This window comes from Ostrea edulis, chromosome 1 (assembly GCF_947568905.1).
Source record: "Ostrea edulis chromosome 1, xbOstEdul1.1, whole genome shotgun sequence".
In the NCBI taxonomy this organism is placed as follows: Eukaryota; Metazoa; Mollusca; class Bivalvia; order Ostreida; family Ostreidae; genus Ostrea; species Ostrea edulis.
The window spans coordinates 100,604,957-100,619,753 of NC_079164.1; the positions used below are offsets into that span (position 1 = coordinate 100,604,957).

Sequence of the window (14,797 nt, forward strand, 5' to 3'; positions counted from 1 at the left end):
CATTATTCATTCCAGGTTTTGACGCAATGACAGAATTTTAAATCTTAGTGATTAGGACTGTGTTTAATGATGGCATTAGGATATTGAGATATGACAAAAAACCACAATGTTGAGCAGTTATATCCTGGATATAAAGATCGGGTTTTTTTCTGTTTGTGAGTTAGATTTTATAAAAGGTATTATTGTCTTTTGTATTTTTATCCATACCATATTTCGATTTTTTCACCCGAAGTTCTGATTACGAATGTCAACGCATCACATAAACATTTAAAAAAAAATCACGAGTGGTTTTTCTTCTTCTTCAAATTCGCTACCTCCATGGTTAGTCGAGTGAATTTAAGCCGTTACGAACAAATCAGCCAGTGCTAGAGTCCCCACGGGGATCTTTTAATTTTCATATGATTTTACACAAAACTTGCAATATTCGATTAAGTAGCAAAATTTTTAATTTCAAATATCACAACTTAATCACACGTATGTCCTGTATATTTCATTCACGTATGTCCTGTATATTTCATTCACGACACTTTGGATTGGTGTCATCCCTCCTTAATGAGGTTTCAAATTTCAGAGCTAAAACCCAGATAAAATGATAAATACAAGAAAGAGATTTTTGAACTTATTTAATTTTTTATCATTAAATGATCTGTATAAAGTATTTTTTCACATGTACAAGCTTTGGCAGATTAGTATAGATGTCTAAGGTAACAAATGAATCGCTCTTTTCGATGTTGTGCGCATGTGCACGTCTTATCTACAACAAATATATATATATATTTTAAAAATTGCATATATTGCTGCATACACTTGTATCCATTCGATATTGGATTTCCAACAAGAAATATCACTGCGAAATTACTACTTGAATATAATATCATAGTTTTATTGCTATATCAATGTTAATTGAATGCTGCAGAAAAAGGTGTACTGTATTTAATTATATACAAATTAAATATATAGAAATAAAATCTATACAGCTTAATGAGTAAATGTACAACATAGAAACAGTCACTCAAGAACATAAAAATATTGGCACGTGTGACTTTATTAATTAAGAACTGTGACTAAGCGCCATGTAAAAAGGTCAGCAACCCCCTGACGACCTTAACCACAGAGTCCCAAAAACTGAACACAAACTGAACCTGGCATCAGAAGTATCAAAGAACGTGAACTATGGATTTCTACTAACAGTAAAAAATAAAAGAAATTAAAAATATCCTCTCTTCCCCCCAAAGTCTTATGATATTAGACGAGTTGGTGGTAAAGCTATTGCCGCTACGATCAGTCCCCTCCCGCTGCCGTTTTGTTGCGTTCGTGTGTGTGTAGTTTCCGGTAGAGACTTTGTACATAGGTGAAGACGCACTTCCAGTCTGGCTTCTGCATGCGGACCATGTCCTCCACGTCCAAGAGTGGGGCAATGTCTGCACATTTCCTAAACACAACAAATTTTAAAGTAAAACTCGATACTGTCGTATTCTAGACGCACTTTTTTTTTATTTGCTTATCTCTCCTATCTAAAAACTTTCGATTTTCTCTCTTGCCCAGATTTCTGACAATTTCAAGTTTAATCTTGATTTGTTTAATGAACAGTTTGCCGGTCTGGCAAGTTGCTAAATGTATTATCTTGCCACAAAGTTTTTTTTTCGGGGGAGGGTGTTATTATTTTGCTATTTCTCTACTTACTCTGCCGTGTCAAAGGCCAGGGTGAAGTTGTATCTCCTCTTTTTGGGATCTAGGGAACTAAAGTCAAAGGAATCCGGATAGAAGTGGTGAATTAGTGCACAGAAAGCCATTCCGTTGTTCCAGCTGCTGGAGAAATTGGTAATCTCCACATTCTGCACGAGACATGAAACACGTCATCAAATACAGAAGCCACGAGGAAAGCCAATAGAAATTTCAATTCTTTGAGTTAATTACAAAATATTTTGAAATTTAATCTGAACATAAAATATATTAGTACAGAAAAACGAATATGTAATCAAGTGATATTGTATCATGCTAATGATTAGTATAGATAAAGTGATTATGTATATTAGATATAGAGATATAAAAAAGGTTAGTATCACGTGGTTAAGTCCCACAACAACCTGCCCACACGTACCCCCTCCAGTTCCCGTATCGTCATACACCGCATTTGTATATCTACGTTATGAGTTTATTGACTCCACACCAAACGTTAATGTATCTATTCTCAATGCTAATCCACATATCACCAAATGATTATCACCAAACCAAACTCAACAATTTTTAGTAATCAAACCATAAAAAATACAGTGTTTACAGTTAAAACCAAAGCCGTTTAGAATCTTAGCTGAAATCGCAGATGTTGTACATGTTCATCTACTACTGGTACAACAGTTCTAAGGCACGCAATACTTCTAAAGCATTCAACTCCATGCCGCTATAAACATTACGCTGTGCCTTCACAGCATAACGCCAGACCTCTACAGCATAATTACATGCTTCTAAAGCATACACTTTTGCAAATGTAGAAAGCATTCTACACAAATGGCAGCATACGAAACAAATATATGTACTTCTAGCACTTGTACATGTACAACTTCTGCTTTATAATTCTAATCAGCGACCACGACAACCTTGGTAGCTCATGCATGACTATTCGTTTCCATGACAATGGCATGCAGTCATGCGTTACCTCATATTCCCGCGTCATGGCTTTTGTCCAATCCAGTAACATTTGTTTGATTGCGCTGGGACTTCGAACCAGAGCCCTACCACCGCCTCCCCCGGGCGCTAAATTGCTTCAGTAAAAGATGCACCGATTGGTTAATCTCTTGTTAAGATATACATGTACGTAACTAATGAAAAGGCTTCCTGGAAATTTGGTTATCAACTGCAACCAAATTTCTAAGAATACAAACGTAATAAAACCTGGAAAAGAAAGCTTTGTTTGTTTGTATGTGACAGGATTTTACTAAGGTACACAACATAGACTAAGAATGGCAAAAATGTTAGCATGTGAAGGCATTGTTATTAGCAACACATAAAACAGTTCAAAAGTTTATTTTCCAAGGCTGATGTTTAATCAGATATCTAATGCATATATAACAATCCAGATTCTTTTGACTGGCAGTGCGTCAAAAAATAGGTTCATCTGTTTTTGAATTGTTTGAGAAGATGCTTTCGTTCACAAAGTTTGAATTTCAAGGGATGCTTTTAAAACATGTTTGATAGAGACACTCGTTTGTCAGGAAATGTAAAATACAGTACAATCCAAATCTGCCGAAATTCCTCATTAGATATCCGTTATAATGAATTATCCGTTATAATGAATATCAGAAAACTGAACTGTGTAACTACATGTGTATATATCAACATGGGCATAAAAGGGAAGCACATTAATACACAAGACAAAAATTCAAACAACACACGTAAAAAAAATCAAGTACGAAAATCAGAAATGTTAGAGATTAAAACATGGCTGTACGCGTACAACAAATATGAGCAGTGAGATATCTACAGGTTAGCGGTGAGCCGGCGCTGACCAGCAAGGCTAGCCGGTATACCTCATAATCTGCCGTATTCTTTTGACAGAATCGGAGAATTTCCTGCTTAATTGTGACAGCATTTCGCCGCAATGTGGTGGCTGCTTTTTTGGCGTACGACACAGATAATAAACCACTGCACAAATGACAGAGAGCATGTTAATACAGGGGTCATACAGACAAACACACGGGTACAATTATTCTTAATTCACAGACAAACACACAGGTAGAATTCTTCTTAATTCACACACACGAACATACGGGCAGAATTCTTAATTCACATACACAAACACTTGGGTACAATTATTCTTATTTCACATACACAAACACACTGGTAGAATTATTCTTGATTCACAAACAAACACACTGGTAGAATTATTCTTAATTCACACACACAAACATACGGGTATAATATGGTACATTAAATTTTCGTTTTAAAAACTTAAAAATTTGTACCAAAAAATGCACTTAAAATCTTTACTTATAGTGGCAGTTTCTGTTTTCTGTCTTTTAACAAAGATAACATGTTTTTTGTTTGTTAAGACATGTATATAGATAAGTTCAATGCCTTTCATCCTTGTTTATTCAATCTTGCAAATTAATGCTCTCTGAATACAAAACAGTATTTTTTTCCTGATTTCAGCAAAGTTTTAATCAGATAAGCAATGATGAAGGCATGAAAAGCTGTTTGCCATTAATAAAACAACAATGCCAAAAACACTCAAATTCATGCACAATAATAACACTTGTGTTGAAGAATTTAACAGTATTTGCAAAATAGCATCTTATGCCTGTTTGCTTTGATGTTCAAACTTGAACTTGCCTCAGCCTTGTGCAATATATTTGTCAAAAACTCTTATAGATCTCACTGAACATCAGAATTAAATTTACAATCAAAGTACTTCTAGTGAGGTCAAATGAAATAGATTTTAATATCTAAATTTGGTATCCAATTGATCTTATTGTAGTTGTCAAGTTTCCATAAAGCAAACAGGGTTTCTACTCAGAACACTTCAATCAGATGCTAACATGATCAGATATCCAGACTATGGAGGTCTAGAGCATCTCCTTAAAAAGTCTCAACTACCCAACTTATCATGTATCTTTTCAATGAAGTGTCCATAATTCAGATCAAGAATAAACAATCCAGCTGAGGATTAACTTTTCAGATCAAACAATTCTGCTGTTCTTACAAAACCTACCCTTTAAACATACACGAAATTTTTTTAAATGTACACGAAAAAATTCAAATCAAATACGTACTTTGGTTTGGGAGCTGCATTGTCCATTTTCTGGAACATGGCTTTTGCCCCTTGTGCTCCCGAGGGTTTGGCTTCAAAAGAAAAAAAATCCAGATTTTGAAAATACACATCATTGGATTCAGGAAAGGAGATATTCTCTTCTTTTTTTTTTTTTTTCAAAAATGGAAAAATTCTTACACATTTTCACTGAAAATCAAACAGTCCTCAAAGTTATGTTAAAGTATAGCTATGGTGCACTAATTTCTGTCTATCACATAACGTACTGCAGTATCTGTGATGCACTGATGCAGCAATTGGTTACATACTGCCAATACTGTTTGCATCAAACACGAATCTATTTAGTGCCAATAATTGACTCCAGATTACACTGGGAGACAGATGAGACACTGCCAACATGTAAAAAAAAAATCATCTCATCTTAAGTTCACTGTGCTGCTTGGGAATCCCAAAACAGCAAAACGATGTAAGCAAGATGACGCAAAAACTGATTTGTTTTTTTTCAAATTTGATGGTGATGCATTGTTTGTTACTTGGATATTTTTATCGCGGTGCCACAAAAGCAATCATCAATACCAAAACAGTTTATATACGCAACACAGCACATCTGTAACGAGGCCCACTACTATAACATAACAAGCAACACCAGAAAAAATCCCCATGCTCAGGTTGTTCAACTAACTAAATAGCAGTGCTTTGTTCCTGCAGTCTGGCTGGTGAATTTTACATCTATCAAACCACTGATTGATATGCAACGTTAATTGTTAATTTGACACTTGACCAATTGACCAATAAGTGACACAGTGACAGGTAGGTGTCTGTTTGACCTAATTTCTATCAGACACAACATACTGTTCCATTTAACAAGTTCTATTGTCAAACGGTCTGTATTCTTTCTTTTTCTGCAGATCCTGACCTCAAAATGCCAACACTAAAGGTCAGAGGATACCATGAATATCCAGAAAAGATAGGATGCGTACAATGTAAATCAATCATCACGATGTTGTTAAATTATATATGTATATCAATTATATGAAAAATTATAGAGAAGTTTTTCGAGTTAATTTTCAAATCTATCATCTTTCTGAGCTTCAATAGAAATATCAAGATCCAGCTTTGGACCATATGCAAGGAAAATTCAAGTAAAATTCAAGGGAAAACATCACCATAGATGTAAGATTCAGCTATAATAAAACCTGTATAAGCAATTTAAGATATATCTATAGCATATCAACTCAAAGTATCCAATGACCTTAAGAAAAATTCCTATCTAGAGTATATCAACTCAAAGTATTCAATGACCTTAAGAAAAATTCCAAGTGGTTATTTAACTTGATTAAGTTTTAGGATTTGTTAATAAAAATGATGTGGAAAACAAGTGTACTGTGCAACAATGAAAACAACAGCTACCTCCCCAGGATTGCGATTTCTGAGACGTATTTGTGATGCCGTTCCGGCTGTTCCACGACTCGGTTTTGATGGTAATGTTACCACTGGTAACCGGTGATAAGGTATTGATCAGCTGATTGGTCAAAAACGTAGCGGCTTCTTCTATTCCATGATGCAAACCAAAAAGGAAAACACACATGTCAAACATGCTCAGACATTGTTACGGGGGGAAGTCAAGCATGCCTTCAAAATAGCTCTATACATGGGAATCAAATTCACAACTGTTACTTTACATCTTTACTCAATTGACATGGTACATATTTTGTACGACCAAGTACGTTTTATTTTCTTTCTATCCATTTACATAACAAGATGCAGTTGTTTAGTCATAAATTGTAAATATGCATCTGGTCCCATTCAATTTAATTAGAATTTTACTGGTTTTTTTTAATTTCATACTTGACTTCCAAATATAAAAATGTCAACACTACTTTTGATTTAAAACATCTCCATTTATCTATGAAACACTTTTTTATGAGTACTTCAATGATCATTGCTGTAAATTATGCAAGAAAGCACTCAAGAAAATCTTTTTCTAGAAGAATGAGAGAATTTGCAGAGAATGTAAATCTGAGAGATATAATACAAGTTTGAACTCAGTGAAGGGAGGAGTGTAGTTTACCTGAATTACACTTGGAGGAGTCAGCAGGGGTTAATAATGTATCTTTGATTATTGTAGTCCGAATTACGCCATCTACCATTAAATAGAAGAAATAATAGGGGTGAGTAGGCCTGAATTAGTCCCAGATAGCTATCCAACACTAACCATTAGATGTGCAGAATGTATATATATACAGGAAGTGTGAAGAAATATATTCACCCCCACCACCCCGTTGTAAGTACTAAAACTGATCCAGAAAAGATAAATATAATTAGTCCATACAATGTATGATAAGATTAACTCATGCAAATGTGCATAATATATAATAATGATGAAAATAAGTATGCTGTTATAGGGAGTAAGAAAAACAAGCTATCTTTCATTAAAATATCCATGCTATACATTATTTTGAAAGGTAAAATTATAGACACAAAACACAGCCCTATGAATACAAGTTATAGACATATACCACAGCCCTATAGATACACAGTAAAACAAGATTACAGCAAACATGATTATTATGAATTCACTCTTACAGCGAAGTGATTTTCATTTCATGTAGTTTTTAAACATATTAAGAATTTACTAAATATGATGAATGACTTTTATAATGTATCATTGTTCTTCCCCAGCACTTCGCTATAAGCGTGTTTTACTGTGCAGAGAACAGAGCCCTATAGACCAGGCCGAGTAAACAGCCCTGTAGAATGGGCCGAGTAAACAGCCCTGTAGACCGGGCCGAGTAAACAGCCCTGTAGATCGGACAGAGAACAAAACCCCTACCTGGGGTCTTTTGAATAGTGACTTTCTTCTCATCATGTTTGGCTAGCTTGTCGAACGTCTCCAAGTGTCGTTTCTTGTCTTCATCCGCCTGCTTCAGCTTGTCTTTGATGAGGTCCTCCCCCTTCTGTAGAATTCGTTCTCTTTCGGCTGAAGCTTCTTTAGCCGTCTGCTCAAAATTCTTCAGGTACCTCTCCTTTTCTTTCTCAGCTTGTTCAAACTTCTTTTTCACCAAGTCCCCCGTTTCTTTTTCTCTCTGTAGGCGTTTGGCTTCCCATTCCTCTGCAATGCGTCAGTGAGACATTCCATTAAATATCTGTAACTTATTTTCAAGTACTCAAAGCTGCATTAAACAGCACAATTTTCATTTAATGATGAATAAACATTTTTTTTTATTGTGAGAAAATCAAGATTTTTGGCAGAAACTAGTGCTTATGAGATATGATCCAAATTACATGTAGCAGAATTCTTGGCATGTTTGAATTATGAAAATGTTCATACATATCATAAGTTATGTAATGTACAAGTTATGTAATGTACAGTCACACTAATGGAGCTAATTTCACGGTCTGAATTTGATATGCTTTATCTTTAAATGGTGATCTTTTAACAGATAAAACTCATGTCATACTTTGTTTCTTTTCTCTAATCTCCTTCATTCGAGCTCGGATCTTTTTCCTTTCTTCAAAGTTCTCGGATTTGCTGAGCTACAAGACAAACAGGTGTTAAAATTACTACGGGTGAAGTATGAAATGAAACCAGGGTTCTCAGTGACATGATCTGTACATTTAAAGTATATAGGAATATCTTTAGAAAATTTAACATGTGTCAGAACATTTGTAAAACAAAATGATACATGTATCAAAATGTAAAATGATATCAGGTTTGTTTGCTTTTTCTATCGATTTCACATTTCAATGATGAATAAAATACCCCATAATGATGACTTTATCCCCCCCCCCCCCTAAAATGCAATACGATATCAGGTTTGTTTTCTGTTGCTTTATTTTTTATCAAGTGCAAATTTTAATGATGACTAAAATATCTCATAATGATGACTTTACGAAATTGAGATACAAAGCATAAAACATTACATTGCAATCTTGAGACGGAGCAATGTTATCATCAGAGTGATGCATTAGGAAAAAACATTTTAAAAAAACCTCTGGTTGATGTGAACTGTATGTGTATAGGATAATGAGTAGTGCAGAAGCTCCATCAGCCCCTCGTTGTTTGTTCATTACATTGGCATCATTAGAGCTCAACATGGATAGATGTTTTGAGATAACCTTGGGATTTAGCCAGGCAAGCAAGTCACTGATCCCCACAACACACAGCAGTACTCAACAACAATCACATACACAACTAAGTTATTGATCCCCACAACACAAAGCAGTACTCAACAACAATCATCTACACAACTAAGTCACTGATCCCCACAACACACAGCAGTACTCAACAACAATCACCTACACAACTGAGTTCTTGATCTTCACAACACACAGCACACAAGTCAACAACAAAACAATGATCAGCCAGTCAACCAAGTCACTGACTCACACAACACGAGTCAACAATAAAACAACGATCAGCTAGTCAACCAAGTCACTGACTCACACAACAAGAGTCAGGAAATATAGTCACTGACTAGTTTTAAAACACAACAAGAGTCAGAAAATAGTTCTATCTCTTCAAAACATGGAAGAGTTGCTGCGTTAATTCAACCATAGTCTGACATAGCTACATGTTCTACAACCAAATCACCTGCAAACATCCGAGTCTGACAAAACGACTACAACCAAATCACCTGTAAACATCCGAGTCTGACAAAGCGACTACAACCAAATCACCTGCAAACATCCGAGTCTGACAAAACGACTACAGCCAAATCACCTGTAAACATCCGAGTCTGACAAAGTGACTACAGCCAAATCACCTGTAAACATCCGAGTCTGACAAAGTGACTACAACCAAATCACCTGCAAACATCCGAGTCTGACAAAGTGACTACAACCAAATCACCTGTAAACATCCGAGTCTGGCAAAGTGACTACAACCAAATCACCTGTAAACATCCGAGTCTGACAAAGTGACTACAACCAAATCACCTGTAAACATCCGAGTCTGACAAAGCGACTACAGCCAATCACCTGCAAACATCCGAGTCTGACAAAGCGACTACAGCCAAATCACCTGCAAACATCCGAGTCTGACAAAACGACTACAACCAAATCACCTGTAAACATCCGAGTCTGGCAAAGTGACTACAACCAAATCACCTGTAAACATCCGAGTCTGACAAAGTGACTACAACCAAATCACCTGTAAACATCCGAGTCTGACAAAGCGACTACAGCCAATCACCTGCAAACATCCGAGTCTGACAAAGCGACTACAGCCAAATCACCTGCAAACATCCGAGTCTGACAAAACGACTACAACCAAATCACCTGTAAACATCCGAGTCTGACAAAACGACTACAACCAAATCACCTGTAAACATCCGAGTCTGACAAAGTGACTACAACCAAATCACCTGCAAACATCCGAGTCTGACAAAACCACTACAACCAAATCACCTGCAAACATCCGAGTCTGACAAAGCGACTACAACCAAATCACCTGCAAACATCCGAGTCTGACCTATCTGGATTATGTATACATGTGTGATGTGTTGTGTAAGGAATTAAAAACTGGGGGAGGAAGAGGGAAGGGTGTAGCAATCAGAAACCAGATAAAGTAAGGTTAAACCCTGAATACGGGCCTGCAAATGTATTTCTGATACAGAACATAAAAATAATAATTTGCTTATTTCAATGTTACCCCCTTGTGGAAATCAAAATATTTGATCAGGCATCTGAATCACTCCCTCTAAAATTGGCTAGCTGTGTACATACAAAATTTGTAGGTACATCGAGTTTGGCAACACCTGACGAGAGAGAACAGTCTGGAAATAGTTTTGCGTAAGAATTGAAAATGACTAGAGTTAATTATCGAACAAGCGTAGGAGATAAAAAGACGGCATTCTGCACACGGAAGTGCTGTCAGTGCCTTGTTGAGGCTTGCTAGCACAGCACTGAGTCACCAGGAGCTGCTGGCAACGAGCCTTACATTTTGTTTCTAATTAACAACAATGCTCAGGTGTAGGAAGGGAATTCAGGACCCACATTCCAACAACATTTTGTTTCAAGATCACAAGAACCACTTTAAAACACCAGTCAAAATTCTCCAATATTTTTAGGCTCACAACTAAAAATACTAGTACTACTTAAACATCCATGAGCGCTCGCTGCCATGGCCTATGACTCACTTTAAACTCTTTTTACTTTTCAAAAAAAAATTCTTTTCGAACCTTGTACAACTTATCCACAGACATAGATGGACGTGTATTTATCCTGAAGGATACACTTGCTCCCACTTTACCCCTGGTCCCGGCCAAATGACTCTAAATACTGTAAATATGCCAAGAACTGATTGCCCCTGAAGCTAATTCTGTTTATATATTTGCAATATTAAAAAAAGAGCTGCATTAACAAGAGCCAAATGGAATTCGCCTGCCGAAACAAATTATGATAATCACCGAGCACTTAGGAACTGACCATCAATGTTCTGGAGGTCATAGCACTACTTAGTAGAATAGAACAGGCATCTATTGTGATGCCATCATCAGAAAACCTAGGATCAGTCCCTCGCCTTTCATACCCGGCCAGTTTCAGTAATAATAGGTGTATCATTGATGGATTAACATGTGCAATATTTCGAATATTATAACCTGGTACAAAAACACTTAATAGGCGCATGATTTCTGTAGTACGGCTGTACTTTACAGGGAGATGTTCTTGGAATGCGACACACTGTGTCTGTGGCATAAGTGTGTTGAATATTGCGTCTGTGGGCTTAGATCTTGCATACTGTGTCGGTGAGTGGGTTGTAACCAGCTAGGCACTACCTACCAATTTATGTAATTCCTCTTCATCTTCTATTGTGTCATAGGATGCCATGGTAACGGAAGTGTCGGGGCGCTTGTTTGCGAATCTGGACGAGTCTTCCTGTTGAAAAATAAATGCGACACACATGAATTCTCAAAACTAAGTCAAATCTATCTAAAAATTCTCTCAATAATTTTTGTCTGGAATTTTCATAAACAAGATAATAAAACAGGCGGAGTCTTTAGTAGGAATCGAGATTTGCTTGTATGTTACTCTGCAACGAAGGAGATAAGAATTCACAAAGCAATACCGATATTATACAGCCAGATCATTTTTATAAACCAAAATTGCAATTTATGAGAAGTGTGCACCCCACTGTGGGGCCTCTTCATCTTTCTCTGCATTTTAGGTATTCAGTAAACTGATGCTCCCACTACACCACATGATAAACAAAAAAACTTTGTAAACAAATACAAGGTAGTGCACATTAGCTTCAGGCAAAAATCACCAAGTAGTGAGGAAATCAGCGGGGATCGGCAGGTACTGGGCAGGGAAACAGACAAGAATGACGAGAAATCCTTAATCATCAGATCCACAGAGGAGGCTGGTTGTGAGATATGGTCAGTGAATCTCAGCAGGGGGGATACAAAGTAGCATGCTAATGGACACAATCTGTCTCAGAAGCAGATAACTCCATTTACACATTACTCAATCTAAACATTGAAAGAACAGGAGAAGTTACCGTAACAATTTGTAAATGATAATGGAGATTTGTCAAATCTAAAATAAAAAACAAAAAACATGAAAAGGTGCATATATATTTTTGAAATGTGGACAACATTTGGAGAAAGAAGGAATGAGATAAAAACCGACATTTAGAATAATTTTGTCCTGAAAAGACAGGGAATTCCTATGCTTGATGGAATTTCGGTTTATTAAAGGGAGTACAAGGTTGAGAGGTCCCTCACCTGATGCAAACATTCTGTAATCTAGGAATACAATAAATGTCTTAAGATACCTAGATATTCAAATTTTTAAAACAAACAAACAAACAAAAAAACCCAAAAAACTAAAAAAAACTAGCATTTTCTTCTAGACTTAAGCTATATTAATTCATGCAAGAAAATAAAAACACTAAAATTCTTTTTAAATATTTCTTTTTTTAACAAAAGAAACAAAAACAAAATATTTTTTTAAAAAATAAAATTCTTCAAGCATTTTGTGATCAACACATTCTTACCTTTCAACAATAAATAATTCCTAATCTCCAAAAGAATGGACCAGAACTTGTGATTCCTCACATTGCAAGTGACCTTCAGTAGTTTTTGAAGGAAAAGAAGAAAAAAGGTGCTGCAAGCTTACAAGCAGTGAAGAGGAATCGTGGCCAAGTAAACAGAAAGTATATATACATCTACAGCAGTTCCTGGTGATAAGACCAGACAGATGTAGCACATCTCATCATCAGAGAGCCTGCTTGCCTCCGATCAAACACACACACATTATCAGGATTTATTGGGCAATAATGGCTGATTTTATTAATTAGGTGGCACGTCAGTTTCTTTGGTTGAAAATGTAGAGATTTACAATATAGTGTTGATTGTTTTGAAACTCTTTGATATTCAAGGATTGTAAATAGAAGAAAAAGAATTATGTGTTTTTAGTAAATATTTGCTACACACTTTTCTCGCTGGCAGGGAATGTGTATGGGATAACACAATCAGATAAGAATGTAAACAATTCTGGGATCCATTTTACAGTAGAAGTTACAATTGATTTTTTATTTGTTCTTTTTCATCTAAAATCTTGTTGTTTTAAAAAGCTTTATTTTAAAAACTGCTTGTGCATCGTTTTTTAATTTTCTCCATGGTTTATACAGTTACAAAAATAGCTGATTAAGAAATATAATTAATCTGAAGACTGTATACAGGGAAATGTTCGCCCCCATTTTAATTTCACTCCTTTCACTCTCGTTATCATTGGACGAATTTAAGACTGGGCAAAACCATTTTATCTCGTATCTCTTTTTCAAAAACAATCCTGTATATAACTGTGTTTGGTCTCAGGGTTTGGTTGCAGTGTTTGTGTTTGGTCTCACTGGGAAGTTCTTACAGACTTTATGAGGCAGGTACTCACTTTTGCCTTGTGTTCCGCTCTGAAGGACTCCATCTCTCCAGGTAGGACCTTTAAACTGGAGGTTCTTCGAAGTCCTTGTTCCCTTCTCTGAAGCGTCACCACTGGGGTGGGAGCAGGAGGCAAGTTCTTCTTGGCCTCCATCTTTTCAAACAGCATCCTCATGCTTTGACTTCTATTGAGTCCAGTGGCCTCCGTCTTCAGTTTGGACACAGCACTGTCTGTTTGTGGAGTCTCAACAGAGATGATTTTATTGTCGTTCAAGTCCTTTTTGTCCTTGTCTTGAGAATTTGACAGAAACTTTGAAATAATATCAACATTGGTTTTGGTATTGTGTCTAGCACTCTCACTTCGGCGGAGATTCACGGTTCTTTTCTCCACGCCATTCTCCATCACCACGGGCCTCCACCCAGCAGGTCCATCCGCTTTAGATTCCACATTTTCCACTACAATCGTGGGAACAGTCGTTTTGGTTTTTTCTGTTTCCTCTCTCTTCCATGTCAAAGGCTTCTCTCTGCCATAGTTTGTCACACGAGCGCTTTCTGTTCGACGAAGGGATATGTTTTTCCATGGTGGATCATTTGCTTTTGCAGTACTAACATCTTTCACAGACGTCTGCTTTTTCTGTGTGTCTGTTGATGAACTGACTGGAGATGACTGCTTTTTCTGTGAATCTGTTGATGGGCTGACTGGAGTATGGGAGTTTTGAGGTTTAGTTTTAGATTGCAAAGTGGACTTTTCAGTCAATGCCTTGCTGGCAGTGTCCTCTAAGGGCTTCTTTGTTGCCTTATCATTGCTGGCAGATTTCTCTTCTGTATGATCCCTAATCAATGCTTTCTTGGGATCTGGAGTATTGTGTGACTTGGTCTCTTGCTGTTTGGTGAGGGTTTTATTGCTTTCCTCTTGCACAAAGTTAGTAGTATTGCGAGCTGGGGGTCTCTCCCGAGACTTAGCACCACTGGGTTCAAAAACAGGCTTTAATGCAAGGTTAGAAGTGGAGGTCACCCGCACGCTCTCACTGCGACGAACACTTGCAGACTTCCTCTGCTGACCCAGTTCCTCTGGCTGGGCTCCTCCTCGCCCCACTAGCCAGTCTGTTTTCTTACTGACATAACCAGTCGGTTCTTTTTCTGTCCTCTCCCC

At 36.8% G+C, this 14,797-nt stretch overlaps 1 protein-coding gene across 15 annotated transcripts in view; it reads right to left on the reverse strand.

Moving 5' to 3' along the window:
* Positions 1-606: 606 nt before the first annotated feature.
* The window catches only part of LOC125669936 (muscle M-line assembly protein unc-89-like), a 59,896-nt gene continuing 45,705 nt past the window's right edge, over positions 607-14,797 (reverse strand). For 8 of the 15 annotated variants that reach the window (XM_056140993.1, XM_056141000.1, XM_056141003.1 and 5 more), the window contains 10 exons: positions 13,658-14,796; positions 11,549-11,644; positions 8,227-8,302; positions 7,599-7,877; positions 6,837-6,908; positions 6,176-6,316; positions 4,770-4,839; positions 3,528-3,642; positions 1,684-1,835; positions 607-1,432 (listed from right to left, as the gene is read on the reverse strand). In XM_056140993.1, the coding sequence (XP_055996968.1) occupies positions 1,282-1,432; positions 1,684-1,835; positions 3,528-3,642; positions 4,770-4,839; positions 6,176-6,316; positions 6,837-6,908; positions 7,599-7,877; positions 8,227-8,302; positions 11,549-11,644; positions 13,658-14,796 (2,291 nt within the window). In that variant the 3' untranslated portion in view covers positions 607-1,281. Of the gene's footprint in view, positions 1,433-1,683; positions 1,836-2,656; positions 2,763-3,527; positions 3,643-4,769; positions 4,840-6,175; positions 6,317-6,836; positions 6,909-7,598; positions 7,878-8,226; positions 8,303-11,548; positions 11,645-13,657; position 14,797 lie in introns of all 15 variants that reach the window. The other 7 variants (XM_048904841.2, XM_048904815.2, XM_048904825.2 and 4 more) reach the window with 7 other exon arrangements.